The sequence below is a fragment of the Amyelois transitella genome, chromosome 8 (genome assembly GCF_032362555.1).
Source record: "Amyelois transitella isolate CPQ chromosome 8, ilAmyTran1.1, whole genome shotgun sequence".
Classification (NCBI taxonomy): domain Eukaryota; kingdom Metazoa; phylum Arthropoda; class Insecta; order Lepidoptera; family Pyralidae; genus Amyelois; species Amyelois transitella.
In genome coordinates, this window is record NC_083511.1 from 11,439,966 (window position 1) to 11,458,150 (window position 18,185).

The 18,185-nt window shown below is 38.0% G+C and overlaps 1 protein-coding gene across 1 annotated transcript in view; it reads left to right on the plus strand.

Moving 5' to 3' along the window:
- Nucleotides 1-18,185, plus strand: part of LOC106134104 (protein Aster-B) — a 44,084-nt gene that overhangs the window by 8,601 nt on the left and 17,298 nt on the right. Inside the window, exons 3-9 of the mRNA XM_060945495.1 lie at nucleotides 1,637-1,709; nucleotides 2,755-2,856; nucleotides 4,018-4,162; nucleotides 6,074-6,231; nucleotides 8,015-8,167; nucleotides 10,386-10,490; nucleotides 16,086-16,188. Of these exons, the coding sequence (XP_060801478.1) occupies nucleotides 1,637-1,709; nucleotides 2,755-2,856; nucleotides 4,018-4,162; nucleotides 6,074-6,231; nucleotides 8,015-8,167; nucleotides 10,386-10,490; nucleotides 16,086-16,188 (839 nt within the window). The remainder of the gene's footprint in view (nucleotides 1-1,636; nucleotides 1,710-2,754; nucleotides 2,857-4,017; nucleotides 4,163-6,073; nucleotides 6,232-8,014; nucleotides 8,168-10,385; nucleotides 10,491-16,085; nucleotides 16,189-18,185) is intronic.

Here is an 18,185-nt window from a genome sequence, read left to right on the forward strand (position 1 = left end):
ATTGTTAGATATTGAAAAAGTGGACATTGTTATGACTCTAAAAAATAAAGATTTGTGTTTTTTGTTTTTGTATTCTTCTTTGTAACGAATAAGTCTTAATAATTTCAAAAACTACTGGACCGATTTTGACAATATTAAACACATATAGAATAGACAGATAGGCCTTTAGGAGTAACAAAACTAAGCCAAGCGACGCACAATGGTACATTTTATTAATTGGTACACTTTTAAGGGACTCCCGTAATCTTCCGTATGAAATGGTACAAGTTCATTGTATTGTACTAATTGTTTAATTTCTCTTTATTTGTGCTCAACCATTGAGTTCCTCAATTTAGTCCTGCGTCAAAGGGTATGTTAAGATGGTTTGGTCATGTGGAGAGGATGAATGAAAGCAGGTTGACTAAGCAAATATACAAGGAGAGTGGAGGAAAAGGTCGGTGTGGGAAGACCTAGACGAACGTATCTTGATCAAATAAAAGACGTCCTGGTAAAGGGTCAGGTCAAGAGTACCCGAAACCTCCGAGCTTGCATGAAGAGAGTTATGAATGTGGAGGAAGCGAAGGAAGTTTGCAGACATCGTAGCAAGTGGAAAGATGTAGTCTCTGCCTACCCCTCCGGGAAAGAGGCGTGATTTTATGTATGTATGTATTCCGGTGGGTGGTGGTTCCCGGCACCAATTAAAAAATAAAGAATAGGACCACTCTATCTCGTTGTCATGGATGTCGTAAAAGGCGACTAAGGGATAGGCTTATAAACTTGGGATTCTTCTTTTAGGCGACGGGCTAGCAACCTGTTACTATTTTGAATCTCAATTCTATCATTACGCCAAAAAGCTTAATGTGGCCTATCAGTCTTTTTAATACTGTTGGCTCTGTCTACCCCGCAAGGGATATAAGACGTGATTATATGTATATATGTAGGTCTGTATGATAACGTGCGTCCACACATATGTATGTTTATCTGTTGATTGGCATCATTTTATACCATATGTTAAACGGATACATTACACCTCGTTCATGGTATTAATTTATTAACACTCGATAAAAAACCAAGTGTACGAATTAATGTTATAATATTGTCGTGTAGATTTGTAGATTTTTTTCTGTAAATCTGTTATGGTGACACGTTGTAGGATTCAGTTTCTTACGTATAATTTGATTTTTTTTTTCATCTCTCGTTACAACGTCTACCAAACGCATGCTATTTAATTTATTATATTATGGTGTATCTCAATTCCATCATCAAGCCGAGCAGCTGAACGTGGTCATTCAGTCTTTTTGGGACTGTTGGCTCTGTCTACCCCGTAAGGGATATAGACGTGACTATATGTATATGTATGTATGTATCTTATGGTGTATTTTCCTATTGGATCATTGGTTGCACATACAGTTGCCTGAATGTGCAAGTTCCCTCGAGATGTTTTCTCACCGTAAGAGCGTCGGTTCGCGATCAAACTAATGTGCGTAACTCAGGAAGAAGTCTTTGGTACTCAGAAAAAAGTCATTGGTACACGGCCCAGGTTGGATTTGAACCTGTGCGCGTACGCATTACTTACGCGTTTAAGCCGAACAACTAAGTCGTTCGAATCTCATCTCTAATCCCATCATGTTAAGGTGTATTTTTCTTTATTTTCCAGGAGCGTGTCTCGGTCTCCCTCGCCGTCTCTCCGGAACGCAGACGTCGGCTTGGACCTCTCGGACAATGACAAGGTATAATAAACTAATTCCCGTCTATTTTTTTATGGATTTAATTTGCCGTGTGGTTTCCGGCTCTTAAGAATAGATAGATAGATAAATAAACTCTTTATTGCACCATAAGAAAAAGAAAAACAGAAAAGAATATGTACAACCACTCCATATCTTTCCCATGGATGTCGTAAAAGGATACTTGGGGTAGGCGATGGGATAGATATCCTATCACTATTTGAATCTCAATGCCATCTGTGGCTTTTCAGTCTTTTCGAGACTCTTGTCTCTGTCTTGACTAGGTATATTTAAGTATGTATGTATATATTTAAATTTAGCTTTTTGTAACAGGTATTTGTCTTAACTGATGACTAACTCTTGTTTGTTGGACCAACCAATTTGGCATGTAGGTAGCTGAAGACCCAGAATAACATATAGGCTACTTTTTATCCCGGAGTTCCCGCGGGATTGATAGGGTTCCTAGTATCTAATAACCTGATTTGCTTCCTGTAACCTGGGCCCTACCTCTGAAGACGTAATGCCAGAAACGCGATGATCTGTGGGGGGGGGGGAGCTCCATTTACCAATACCGTTGACGCTAGTTCACAATTTTTTTTGGGTCCTTGTAGTAATTGCCATTGCTTGTCAAAAGCGGGCCAGGGTTTCGCTCCAGGTTCCACGCAACCGTTAGAAACGCCAGGACAATGATAGTCCGTATATATAGGTACACATATTATCACGTCTGTATCTCTTACGATATGGACAGGGGCCAGTGCCGTGTGGTTCCCGGCACCAATACAAAAAGGAATAGGACCACTCCATCTCTTTCCCACGGATGTCGTAAAAGGCGACTAAGGGATAGGCTTATAAACTTGGGATTCTTCTTTTAGGCGATGGGCTAGCAATCTGTCACTATTTGAATCTCAATTCTATCTTAAAGCCAAATAGCTGAACGTGGCCATTCAGTCTTTTCAAGGCTCTGTCTACCCCACAAGGGATAAAGACGTGATCATATGTATGTATGTATGTATGTACTTCTAAGATTACTGGAACTTGTATTTTTTTTCAGGTTTCGGAGCTATCCCTTCCTCTGGCGACGCACCCTGACGCTATCTCCCTGTCCAGCGAGATCACTATGGTGTCTGCGGTCACCAGGGTAGACCAGGCTAAGGTATGACCAAATGTACTGCGGCGAAATCTATACGCCACAAGTTACAAAAGTAAAAGAATAAAATCACACGACGCTGTGCCGTGTGGTTCCCGGCACCAATACAAAAAAGAATAGGACCACTCCATCTCTTTCCAATGGATGTCGTAAAAGGCGACTAAGGGATAGGCTTACAAACTTGGGATTATTTTTTAGGCGATGGGCTAGCAACCTGTCACTATTTGAATCTCAATTCTATCATTAAGCCAAATAGCTGAACGTGGCCATTCAGTCCTTTCAAGACTGTTGGCTCTGTCTACCCCGCAAGGGATATAGACGTGAACATATGTATGTATGTATGTATGCACACGACGCTATCAGTCAAAAACCTAAATCGCGCAAGCAAAGATTTCACGGATTTGTGCTGTAGCGGGAGCGATGATTCGGCTCGACCGCCACCAAAGGGAAGATCTTCCGCCAGGCTAGGTGTGACGCCTGGGGAACCGCGCGACACACGATGTTGTGTCGGAGGTTGTATTTATGCTCCAATCCATGAAATCTTAGAAATCGCGAATTAGATTCTTTGCTGCTATTGGTTGAGCGCGTCAATATCTTCGTGATGATTGACAGTAGTTGTTTGATTGGATGTTGTGACGAGTGGCGTAGAGATGTCGCCACAAAGCTATATATACAACCTCCGACACAACATCGTCTGAGCCGCGGTTCCCCAGGCATAACACCTAGCCTGGCGGAAGATCTTCCCTTTGGTGGCGGTCGAGCCGAATCATCGCTCCTGCTACAGTATTACAGCACGAGGTATATTAATATACCTATTCGCCGTGTACATCCTATAGGTACTATTATCAGTGAAATCTTTGCTTGCGCGATTTAGACTATTTGCTGTTATTGGCCGATAGCCTAGATAGGCCGGAAAGACCTAGACGAACGTATCTTGATCAAATCAAGGATGTCCTGATAAAGGGTCAGGTCAAAAGTATCCGAAACCGCCGAGCTTGCATGAAGAGAGTTATGAATGTGGATGAAGCGAAGGAAATATGCAGAGGTCGTGGCAAGTGGAAAGAGGTAGTCTCCGCCTACCCCTCCGGGAAAGAGGCGTGATTTTATGTATGTATGTATTATATATATATATATATATGTATATGTGTGTGTGTTAATCATTGCCAGATAACAGCTGGCCCAGGGCGGGGCTCCGACGGCCGTACCAAGAAAAAGAGTTGGTACAACTCACTGTATCCCACTTACAAGAGCAAGTCTGATGATTTCAAGAGGCTGTTCAAGGAGTTACCTGATGATGAGAGGCTTATAGTGGGTGAGTTTGTCATATGTGACATAATTTGTACAGTATGTACATATTTTATTTTATATTTATTTTATTTGACGAAATATTCGTATTGACATAATCAGTTCTACATTCATACATGTTTTTCAATGTAGACAATGTGCATTCGTCCACGATTTAGATTTAAGAGATCTATATTTGTAAATTGACGTCCTATGAAAATGCTGCAGTGTAGTTTGTTCCGCCGCTTCTTCTACACATGCGCTTTGGAAGCGGTAGAAGTTATAATTATATTTAAGTTATGTGACGTCAATAAGTGATACCTTGTATCCAATTTTGAAAATAAATCTATTCTATTCTATTACGTCTAAATATGTGATACACGTGCTGTTTCGTCACTTTAGAATAGAACCACTCTTATTTCTTGGATGTAGTAAAAGGCGATTAAGGGATAGGCTTGTAAACTCTGGGATTCCTCTTGTGGGCGATTAGCTAGCAACCTGTCACTATTTGAATCTCAATTCTATCGTTAAGTCTAATGGCTGAACGTGGCTTATGAGTCTTTCAAGACTGCTCTGTCTACCCCGGAACATTGAAAAAATGTTGACATTGGATGTAGGCATTTAATAACTTTTATGAAAAAAAAAAAAACCGCCCCCAATCGATAGCCTCCTTTTTATGAAGTTGGTTAAATTTCTGATACCTACTCCTAAGTGTAACAAACACATTCATGCATCAAAATCGGTTCAGCGAAACCGCGAGAATAACGCGAACAAACATACATACATAGAAGTCAAACTGAGAACCAACTTTTTGGCGATTAATTCACCGTGCTGTGTGGTTACCGGCATCAGTAGAAAAATGTCGTAAAAGTTGACTAAGGGATATTCATATAAACTTGAGATTCTACTTTAAGGCAATGGGCTAGCAACCTGTCACTATTTGTATCTCAACTCTATCATAAAGGCGAAAAGCTGAACGTGGCCTATCAGTATTTTCAAGACTGTTGGCTCTTGTCTACGCCGCAAGGGATATAGACGTGATTATATGTAGGTATATCTATATGACTATTTCACGCGGGTGAAGCTGAGGGTGAAAACTCGTGACGTTATATATAGTCACCAGACAGAGGGGGTAGACAGAGGCGGCAGTCTCGAAAATGCTGATAGGCCACGTTCAACTGTTTGCCTTTATGATAGAGTTGAGATCAGGTCAGTCAGAGACAGGTTGCTAGCCCATCGCCTCAAAGGTAGAATTTCAACTTAATAAGAGTATCCCTTAGTCGCCTTTTACGACATCCATAGGAAAGAGATTCAACTGTTTGCCTTTATGATAGAGTTGAGATCAGGTCAGTCAGAGGCAGGTTGCTAGCCCATCGCCTTAAAGTAGGATCTCAAGTTAATAACAATATCCCTTAGTCGCCTTTTACGACATCCATGGAAAAGAGATGGAGGAGTCCTTTTTTTACATAAGTGCCGGGAACCACACGGCACGGAAAATAGCTAACATGTCTAACTATAGATTAAGCTAGGTACTGTAATTACTACAGCTTGAATTAAAATATTTATAAATCTTTTAGATACCGTGCTTTTACATTATATTATTGAATATAAAGTACAAAGCGTTTAATTATACCTGCATACAGTTAAATATTGAGGACTCCAAAAATCAATTTACAATTAAACGTTTATATCATAAGAAATTTATGACAGAGTTGTCTTTATGGGAAAGAGGTGGGTCCTATTCTTTTTTCTACTGATGCCGGTAACCACACAGCACGGTGAATTAAACGCCAAAAAGTTGCCTTAAAGTAAAATCTCAAGTTAATAAGAATATCCCTTAATCGCCTTTTACGACATCCCTTAATCGCCTTTTACGACATCCCTGGGAAAAGAGATTCAACTGTTTGCCTTCATGACAGAGTTGTCTTTGTCCGGGCAGATTACTCGTGCGCGCTGCAGAAAGACATCCTGGCACACGGCCGCCTGTACGCCTCGCAGAACTACTTGTGTTTCTACGCGAGCATATTCGGGTGGGAGACTAGTATGTCGCTTCGTTGGAAAGACGTCACGGCTATCACAAAGGAGAAGACCGCTTTGGTATGTATGCCGGGTTCGAATCCCGGCCAGGGCATGATGAGAAAAGATCTTTTTCTGATTGGCCTGGGTCTTGGATGTTTATCAATATAAGTATTTATTATAAAATAGGTATAGTATCGTTGAGTAAGTATCTCGTAACACAAGTTTCGAACTTACTTCGAGGCTAACTCAATCTGTGTAATTTGACCCGTATATATTTATTTATTTATATATTTATACTACTTGTGTTTCTACGCGAGCATATTCGGGTGGGAGACTAGTATGTCGCTACGTTGGAAAGACGTCACGGCTATCACAAAGGAGAAGACCGCTTTGGTATGTATGCCGGGTTCGAATCCCGGCCAGGGCATGATGAGAAAAGATCTTTTTCTGATTGGCCTGGGTCTTGGATGTTTATCAATATAAGTATTTATTATAAAATAGGTATAGTATCGTTGAGTTAGTATCTCGTAACACAAGTTTCGAACTTACTTCGAGGCTAACTCAATCTGTGTAATTTGACCCGTATATATTTATTTATTTATATATTTATACTACTTGTGTTTCTACGCGAGCATATTCGGGTGGGAGACTAGTATGTCGCTTCGTTGGAAAGACGTCACGGCTATCACAAAGGAGAAGACCGCTTTGGTATGTATGCCGGGTTCGAATCCCAGCCAGGGCATGATGAGAAAAGATCTTTTTCTGATTGGCCTGGGTCTTGGATGTTTATCAATATAAGTATTTATTATAAAATAGGTATAGTATCGTTGAGTTAGTATCTCGTAACACAAGTTTCGAACTTACTTCGAGGCTAACTCAATCTGTGTAATTTGACCCGTATATATTTATTTATTTATATATTTATACTACTTGTGTTTCTACGCGAGCATATTCGGGTGGGAGACTAGTATGTCGCTACGTTGGAAAGACGTCACGGCTATCACAAAGGAGAAGACCGCTTTGGTATGTTTGTTTATGGAGTCTAACCCCTCGACAGTCCCGACTGTGTACGACTCAAAATATTAGGGGAGAAAAATGGCATTGAAGCTGTTGAAGAAATGCCATGGAATTTCTTCGAATTTGTTGAAGAAATGCCATGGAATTTCTTGTGTTTTCTGTTTGAGTGTGGGTTCGTCGTCTCCATGTGCCGTGGTATTTCAACACGTAAAAAACAATGTGATAGGGCCCTAACCTAACACTTTTTGATGTGACAACGTCTTATAATTCGATTGAGCCGGCTGCACGCACGAAAAAAACAGTCATGCGGCGTTACCTCGCTCTGAGGCGTTCCATGTAAGGCTTGAAGTGCGAGCGAGAGCGCGGAACGAGCGACAAAGAGGCAGAATCGGCCTTCGCGTTTGGCAGCGCTCGACATCTTCTTTCTTCTATCTTTTGTTTCCTTTTTTGTCTTTTGTTATGGTGTTCTTTGAATAAATTCTTTTTACTTTTACTTTACTTTACTTTACATCCGTCTCTCTCCTACTCGAGTGAGCGAAGCGTCTGCGTGGACAGCTGCTATACTATAGTACATTAACATGTTTTGGTCGAGTATCAAGTGCAGTGCAAAGAGAATGTGGTGTCAATTGTTTATAGCAACGATAATTAATTAAAATATTCTTTTGAAAAATTACTACCATTCCATCAGTATTTTTTTAAGACGTTGTCACGTTTAACTATCCGTCGGTTTCAGACAACCGATTTTTTTTTTATGCTTTGTATAATTTATGTATTGCCAGCTCGATATTTCAGTTAATTTCATAACCCGCCATAAGAGTTTATTTCTCAAGTTTATCTCGTACAGGTTATACCGAACGCGATACTGGTATGCACGGAGGGCGAGAAGAATTTCCTCACGTCGTTCTCGGGGAGGGACAAAGCCTACCTCATGCTGTTTCGGATATGGCAGAACGCACTCATGGACCAGCCTATGAGCAGCCAGGAGATTTGGCAGTGGGTGAGTTATAAGATACGGGGTAGACAGAGCCAACGTGCTCAGAAATGACTGAGAAACCACGTTCAGGTGTATGGACCAATGATGGAATTGAGATAAGTTGCTAGACTAAAGGAAGAATTCCAAGTTTATTAGCATTTTCCTTTATTGACTTTTACAAACTCTGCGGAAAAAGAAGCAGCTGGCATGCACTATGTTTTTTGTTTCCCCTCTCCCTCTCTCAGTCCCTCTCCCCTCCCCCCCTCTCTATCTCCCTCCCTCCCTTCCCTCTCTTTTCAAGGCCGTTGGCTCTGTGTACCGCGCCAAGGATATATACGTGACTGTATGTATGTAAGTATAGATAAGATATGTTATTCCTAACGGTCTATTAGATATGTTCTAACTTAAGGTTTATTCTATCTGTGTACCGAATTTTATCAAAATCGGTTCAGTAGTTTTTGATTAAATTCATATCAAACACATCTATTCTCTTTATTATAAGTGTGGATAAATATACGACTATAGAAATTTCTCTCCGAAAACAAGCGAGGTACGTCCACCTCGCCCTCTCAAAATGCACATAGTTATGTATGTAAATAACTGGGAGATTTTTTTTTGACATAAATCCCTTTAAAAAACAAGGAATGGAAACGGCACGTGTTCTGTGCAAACGCACGATTTGAAATTTAAACCATATTCGTTTCGATGTTATGGAGCTACGAAAATTTATAGAGTTGGCATTTTTGAAATGAAAATATTAATATTATAACGTCTCAATGAGGGATTGAGAACGGTATTGAAATGGCGTTCTTAAAATGTTATTAGTTTATTCTTTGTATAATAAAACTAGCTTTTTTTTAAAATAATATATAAATATTTTTTCGTCTTTTGGGACTTTTGTAACAAGTGATTATATTTATAATGGTTGCTACGGGGCAGAGACGGAGGTTCGTTACTCGGAAACATGACAGTCTAAATATTAAATTGTATTTACCGAGATCAAGGAAAAATTAAATGTACCTACCAAGAAACTATATTCCTTTAAACAAATCGAAAAATTATGTTCTCCATTCCATACTTAGTAGCTCCTTGTAGTCAGAAACCTGGCGGATCAAGGACGAGTTTAGTTTGCGCCCGCGCACCGCTGTAAGAGACCACTGACATTATTCTCAAAGATAATACTTTTTTTTTTTAAAGTGTATATTTGTCTCTCGTATTATATTTTATGAAGTTTTCTTTTGAAGGTACGTCATTTTTAACTATATGAATCTTTATTCCATCATTAGGCCGTTCAGCTGAACGTGGCCTTTCAGTCTTTTCAAGACCGTTGGCTCTGTTTTCCCCGTTGGGGATATAGAGGTGTTTCATACTAATATAAATATTTGTCCGTCTTTTACGTCAAAACCACTGAATCCATTTCCAATAAATTTCACATACATGTAAATATCATTTTTATTTTGTGCAATCAAGTTTAAAATAAATAAATACTAGCTGCGCTCCAGGGCTTTGCTCTCGAGGGAATTTCAGAATACATACATATCACGTCACGTCTTTATCCCTCGCGGGGTAGACAGAGCCAACAATCTTGAAAAGACTGATAGGCCACGCTCGGCTGTTATTATAAATGTTATTCTAACTTATATTCTATCCGTGTACCAAATTTCATCAATAACTGGTCAAGTAGATTTTGAATGCAAGTGTAACAAACCACTTACATACACAACTTTCGCATTTGTAATATTTGTAGGATGTGATATGTTTGTGCGTGTATGTTTGTCCCTCTTGCACGACAAAACCAAACAACAAAAAAGATTGTAGGTATATATGTATGTTCCAATCCGTGAAATCTTTGCTTGCGCGATTTAAGACATTTCGCTGTTTTTGACTGATTTTATTTTTGAGACTTGTGTGGCGTATAGATACATACATACATACATACATATGGTCACGTCCACATCCCTTGCGGGGTAGACAGAGCCAACAGTCTTGAAAAGACTGAATGGCCACATTCAGCTATTTGGCTTAATGATAGAATCGAGATTCCAATAGTGACAGGTTGCTAGCCCCTCGCCTAAAAAAGAATCCCAAGTTTGTTAGCCTATCCCTTAGTCGCCTTTTACGACATCCACGGGAAAGAGATGGAGTGGTCCTATTCTTTTTTGTATTGGTGCCGGGAACCACACGGCACCGTATAGATGTCGCCACAAAGTGGAAGTGTGGAATTAAAATGACCATGTTTCAGGTACACCGGTGCTACGGCGAGGAGTTGGGGTTCAATTCCGACGATGAGGGTTACTCCCGGGACTTTGTGGACAACCCTATACTTGCGGTCGACGCGGCTGTAGAGGTTAGCGTCATTTTTATAATTTTTTTAATTTAAGCCGTGCCGTGTGGTTCCCGGCACCAATACAAAAAAAGAATAGGACCACTCCATCTCTTTCCCATTGATGTCGTAAAAGGCGATTAAGGGGTAGGCTTACAAACTTGAGATTCTTTTTAAGGCGATGGGCTAGCAACAATAGCTGAACGTGGCCATTCAGTCTTTTCAAGACTGTTGGCTCTGTCTACCCCGCAAGGGATATAGACGTGACCATATGTATGTATGTAAATTTCTGCGGAATAAGGTGTCATACATACATATAATCACGTCTATATCTCTTGGGGGGTTAATAGTCTTAAAAAGACTGCAAGGTAAAGTTTAGCTGTTTGGACTAATGATAGAATTAAGATTCAAATAGTGATTCGATGCTAGCCCGTCGCCGAAAAGAAGAATCTTAGAGTTTATAAGCCTATCCATTGTAGACTTTTATGACATCCATGGGATTGAGATGGAGTGGTCCTTTTCTTTTTTCTGTTGGTGCCGGGAACCACACGGCAGATAATTATAATTTATTTTCATTATTATAGATTTATTTATTTTAGTTTAGCTGTTATAAAGTTGACTATGTTTTTGCTTTGTTAAAAGCCAAAATTTATTTCAAATGTTTAATTTGAATCTAAATTCTATCATCCGTCCGTCCGGTGATGCTGCAATGTAGTTTGTTCCGCCGTTTCTTCTACACATGCACTTTGGAAGCGGTAGTAGATTCTTTTTTAAGGCAATGGGCTAGCTATTTGTCACTTCCTGATTATTAATTCCATCATTAAGCCACCCAGCTGTACGTGATCTTCAAGTGTTCTCTGTTTACCCCGCAAGAGATAAAGACGTGATATGTATAAGTATTCGCGGATTCATCACATTATAGTATCATAATATGGCCCTGAACTGAGCTATAGAACAATTCACGAGTCTGTATGAAAATTACGTCACACCGCGTGTTGATGGTACAATGTTTGATAGCTGTGAATTCTACGGCCTGACTGAATATCTATTAGAATTTTAGATTTATTTTCATAATTGGACACAAATACCCGAAACCGCCGAGCTTGCATGAAGAGAGTTATGAATCTGGATGAAGCGAAGGAAGTATGCAGAGATCGTGGCAAGTGGAAAGATGTAGTCTCTGCTTACCCCTCCGGGAAAGAGGCGTGATTTTATGTATGTATGGATGTATGTATTGGACACAAGGTATCACTTATTGACGTCAACATAACTTATGTCTAATTGTATCTACTACTACCGCTTCCGAAGCGCATGTGCACAAGATGCGGCGGAACAAACTGCACTGCAGCATTTTCAATGGACGTCAATTTACAAATATAGATCTCTGAAATCTAAATCGTGGACGAATGGACAAAAAAAAACTTGTGAATATAAAATTAAGTTCAATGCGACATTTAATTTTGTAAAACTGTATTGTGTACCAATAAATAATTAAAAAAATATAATCACGTTGGATCAGACGCAGCCAGGATAGAAAAGACTGAAAAGCCACGTTCTCTCGCATCAACTCGTATGGCAAATGTAATCATGATTGCTTTAGAATACTTTTTTTTCTCTTGTTTACATCGTAGCTAAAAAAAAAGCAATGATTTATTACAAATAAAGAGCCTAAACGCTTTTTAAATATAATATTTTTTAAAGGAGATGGCCCAATTGAAGTATGGACGACTGCCCTGGAATGTATACACAAAACAACTATTCTTATATAATCTTGAATCACTGTATATTCATATTTTGTATGAAAAAAGTTTCAGGAACTTGTCAAATGTCTACAATCTTTAAAATAAACTTCCTCATCTACTGGCTCAATTAATCAGCAAACTTCTTATAAAATGCTTTTGCTATAAGTTTTTATTCAGGAGTTTTTACTGTCGCATACACATTACACATCACTTAACTAGTCTGGTGCGAACATGAGTCAACGTACTATTGCAGTTTGTATTTATTTGTGGTATATAAGTGGTACTAGTTGTTTCCCGCGTGGTTATTCTTTATATTAAAGAAATATATATTTATTTGTAATGTATGTGAGAATTCTATCAACACAAACAACAGCATGTATTCAAATACACTCTGAACGGAACATATAGTAGATTTTTTTTCTAAATATTTATGCAGAACTAAATGTATAACTAGTTGCAACAGATATGATACAGAAAAAGAAAACAAAATAATATGATTTACTAATATTTTCAGGAGAAAAAAGTACTCAAATAAAAAACATTGTTTCAAAGTGCGATTTAACAATATTTTTCTGCTTCTCATCCTGCGCAGATCGTAACAGCTGGTCTGGAGAATGAGTCACCGTGGATTTATGACAGGCGATGCGACAAGCAATCCATCACTATTTCGAATTCTTGAATTAACAATACGCCCCACCAACTTAATAAATGTGACCTTTGTGTTTTATGGCAACAGGTCTGTCTATCCCCCAAACACGTGAGACTACCATGTATGCTAATCCTAAAAATCTTACTTGTCTTTTTTCTTACATATTTAGCAAGACCATGAGGCGATGGATTGCTAGCAGCATCGTCTATCATGATACACCCATTTGATTTAGGTTTAAGGGGCTCCCTTATGTGAAACTAGTGCCACCGCCGACTAAAAATCATTACTCAAAACAAAATAAATAAACAATTATAAATATCAGATAAAAAGCTCAACGAAACAACGAACGGATGAACGAAAGAGTGACGTTCAATTCAAATGTAACTTCGCGTCGGTCTGACCAGTGTTGCCAGATCATAAAATCGATTTTTAATAAATATATATTTTTATCGATTAAAGTAACACAATCAATTCCAAATGTACAACAAAAAAAATATTTTTAAAGTAAAATATATAGATTGTTATTAAATATACCTAAACATATTGAAGCGGTCCCAAAATAACGCTTCTTACTAAGCGTATATACTGTACCAGTTCATAAATATCGATTAAATCGAAATCGGTAATCGTATCGGAAGTTAATAAAAACTTTTGAATGGCAACACTTAACTCGTTGTTGTCAAGGAAGCCATGAAAGGAAGTGAAATAAGATTAAGAATCTTTTATTATAGAAAATCATTTTGACAAGTTCTAGGAAAAAAATTAATACGTGATAATTAATAAATTAATATTTCAGTATTATAGGAAAATACCATTTATGTATACGTTTCTAGGGCAGTTTTGGGCCATCTCCTTTAATCTTTAAAATAGAAAATGTTTTAAAATAAAATATTTTTTTTTTCCCTTTAAATTTAGAACACAATCTGTGCCTCTGTCATTATAAAATCAAAATGTACACTGACTATATATATATATATATATATATATATATATATATATATATATATATATATATATATATATATATATATATATATTTCGCGTGTTGCCAAGAAAACACCTCGTTATCTATCTATGATGTGCCTAACTCGCGCCGCAAGGTCGTTTTATCACTGACGTCACAGCTTGCAAACAGTTGTTCCTACGGCCGCGCGCGCAAAATGTCTCAAGCGATACATACAATAAGTTTAATTCCAATGTGATTATTACAATGTCAATCAATTTAAACAACAAATTAAACAGGTGTGCAACTAAAAATATACAAAACACATAAGCGTATCACGGGAATGAGTCATTTATCCGATAAGTGGAAGATATAACTATCATTATCACGATATGCTAGCGATAAACAGACGAAATGCCAGAGTTGGTGTTTTAGTAGCGAATTTCACTATGGTCCGAATTGGGCGCGCGAAGAATAATGTGAGTTGTTTATGTTTTTGGCGTGTTTTTTTTTTGTTTTCGTGCCCTGGTCGATTGCGTTTCCAGCCAGTGTTGTGTAGTTGCTTTGGGTTAATTCCATAATTTAAAAATAATTAAATACAATTTTTTTTTATTACTTTCTCAGCTATGGTATTCGATAATGTTTTGAAGTCTGGGTCAGTTTAGTACGGTACATGTTTTAAGTTTATATATATAATTTGTTAAGGTTTCGGATTTGTTTATACCAAAAGGATATTAATTCTATTTTTCTTGTAGTGTCAGTATGATTGGAATATTCATCTCTGATTTCTATAGCATAGGAGGCGACTAAGGACAAAATAAACGTAAATACCGGAATGTTAAATTTCGAATTCCGCATGGCGAACGACAGGTGTAAATCATTTCACAGCATGTAAAGTATGCTTACATGATGTCTAACTGACTTCGAGATGTCATCTGTTATGTATTATGATGAGAGAGACAAAAAAAATTGAATTTAAAGTGTGTTCGTTTATTTCAAAATAATACCAATTTTTATTCACACAATGTGTGTGTGTGTGTGTGGGTCATATCTCGTCCCTTTTCCAGTTTGCTTCTAAAGAAACTCTGTTGAGAAGTTAAAAATAATTTGATGTTATGTGTGCAAACGAGATAAGTTGGCGAATAAATTTGACGGCGTCGGTGACGCAGCGGTAGTACGCTTGTCTGTGACACCGGCGGTCCCGGGTTCGAATCCCGGTCAGGGCATGATGAGAAAAGAACTTTTTCTGATTGGCCTGGGTCTTGGGTGTTTATCTATATAAGTATTTATTATAAAATATGGTAACGTTGAGTTAGTATCTCGTAACACAAGTCTCAAACTTACATCGACGCTTACTCAATCTGTTTAATTTGTCCCGTATATAAAATTATATACGCGATAAATTATAAATATATAGACACATACGTATAAAACAGAAAACTTTATAAGTTTATTTTTTTTAAGTTTATGTAAGTTTATATATTATTAATGATGTACACAAGCCAATCAATGCCTTGCTTTACATGTTCCTGTCGTGGGCCTACTGGATGAAATTTCTCTAGAAATAAGTAGTGCCCTCGTACTGAATTTCTCTTTAGTTTAAGTTCAATTTTTTTTTCTTTGATGAACATTAATATATAAATAAATAAAACTCTAAGTTATCCTACCTTTTTTGCAGTGGGTGAAATACAAAGTGTATTAAGTGTATTCTGTGGAATGAGGTAGTCTCTGCCTACCCCTCCGGGAAAGAGGCGTGATTTTATGTATGTATGTATGTATGAAATACAAAAGTTACTCATTTACTTAATGTTAGTTTAGTGTGCGTGTAAAATCATTACCTACCTATATCTATCACATAATGTGTTATTATTATTTGGATTTTCGCTATCTTCGCAATCTTTGCTATAAATACATATGATTAGTGACTCACGCACTGAGTCATGCTAAACTCACAAGTTTAATGACTCACGCGAGGAAAGCCTCTTTTTTCCGAAATTATTTGCCGAAAGATAACGGTCACAGAGTCAAAGAGCTGTTGTCTTTTCTAATCACATACGTACATATAATCACGTTTATATCCCTTGCGGGGTAGACAGAGCCAACAGTCTTGAAAAGACTGATAGGCCACGTTCAGCTGCTCGGCTTAATGATAGAATTGAGATTCAAATAGTGACAGGTTGCTAGCCCATCGCCTGAAAAAAGAATTTTATTTATTGAATCGACAATATTGATAAATTGGTTTTGTTTTCTTATAGTGAGAAACCACTTCAATATGCTTGTTCCAGGACGTGTTAGAGTCGTCTATGGAGGCGGGCGTCAGCGGATCGGAGACACGACATGAACGTGCGCACGCGCCGACGTACGCCCGCGACTCATCCCCACCACTTGGTACGTTTTACATTATTTCCACTAAAAGGCTTCGCTCCCGTGCGATACATACATACATACATACATATCTATACTATAATATTATAAAGCTGAAGAGTTTGTTTGTTTGAACGCGTTAATCTCAGAAACTACTGGTTCAATTCGAACCAGTACTTTATGATATCAACGCATTCATCATCGCGAAATTCTTTTTGTGTTTAATAGACCGTTTATCGAGGAAGGCTTTAGGCTATATAACAACACGCTGCAACTATTAGGAGCGAAGAAATATGGAAAATGTGAAAAAAACGGGGAAATTTATATCCTTGCATTAACAATGCCCAAAATAACTATTCCACGCGGACGAAGTCGCTGGCACAGCTATTTAAGTTATAAAAACAAGACCCGATTTGATTTTTAGTTCAAGTATAATATTTTATTGAAGTGCATGTTTTTAAGTTCAAATCAAATTGCAGTTTCAATTCATCAAGAGTTTATATATACCTAACTATTTTTCAACGAGTGCTTAGAGAGCTTTATACTATATATATACCTACATATATACTGTTAACATACAGCGATTAAAAGCGACTGGATCACATTCGTTTAAAACATTATGCTGTGTTGTTAACTGTAGACGATCACCTGCTGTGTGTACGACACTTTATGCGGGGATTTCCGGCGTTCACCTTACAGTTAGGCTATTGTTATTAAAAAATACCTTGCCAACAATAAATCCAAGTTTACACCAATCGATTTTAAGGACGACTTTAAGGCGACCAAGGGATAGGCTTATAAAAACTTGGGATTCTTCTTTTAGGCGATGGGCTAGCAACCTGTCACTATTTGAATCTCAATTCTATCGTTAAGCCAAATAGCTGAACATGGCCATTCAGTCTTTGCAAGACTGTTGGCTCTGTCTACCCCGCAAGGGATATAGACGTGATTGTATGTATGTATGTATGATTATAACGACAATTTATCATACGATTTGTGCTCGGTCTTTCATTGGCCGTAACTTATATCCTATTCTAGTGCCGGCCTACATAAAGTCACGTATATATCCCCTTGAGGGGTAGACAGAGCCAACAGTCTCGATAATACTGTAAGGCCACGTTCAGTTCAATTGTATGGCTTCTTGATGGAAATGAAATTCAAATAGTAACGGTTGCTAGCACATCGCCTGCAGTAAAGAATAGGCGATGGTTTTCTTTCTATTCTATCAAAAAGCTGAGCATAACCTTTAAGCCCTTTTAAGACCATTGGCTCTGTCTTCCCCGCAAGGTAATCAGACGTGATGTATGCCACTTGAAGTATTCACTAGATGAATGAATGTTTTCCCATTCCCTTAGTTGCCTTTATGAAAATGGTCCTTTTCTAAAGTGCACGGCATCGCTATTGGCTCACTTACAACGAAAATAGGTTCTCTGAAATAAGGTGATGTACAACCAACGCCTTTCTGCCGATAAACGTACATAACATACACAATGGGACTTTTGTATTATTATTATTAGCAAAAGCTAATAATATTTCTTAGAAATTATAAGCAAAAGTCCCAAGTTCTTCCACGTCTTCGTGTTCAGTTTAATGTTATCGTCGGCGCGACGCGAGCGCACAGTCCGGTGCGCGTTTTCGTTCATTTTGTAATAAAATAACTGATATTCATTCGAAATTCAACTGATTTGATATCTGACAGATCGCTAGTTTTTTTTTTCTATTGCACTGCTTATCGTTGTGATTTTTCAGATTATTCACCGTTTCTTATCGATTTTATATGTTCGCACGAGAAGGTATATAAAATTCATCCGTTAGTCGTGTGACTGACTGACTGAAAACTCACAGCTGGAAACGCTGGAATTAAAAAACTTGAAATTTGGCATGTGGGTTCCTAATGTGACCTAGAGATTCACTAAGGGAGAATTTCCCGAAATTCCCGCGAGAATAAACGGTTTCTTTTTTGGATTTTTACAATTTTTTTTTCTATGTTACCGAGTAACTGGTGCCAATATAGTGTATGT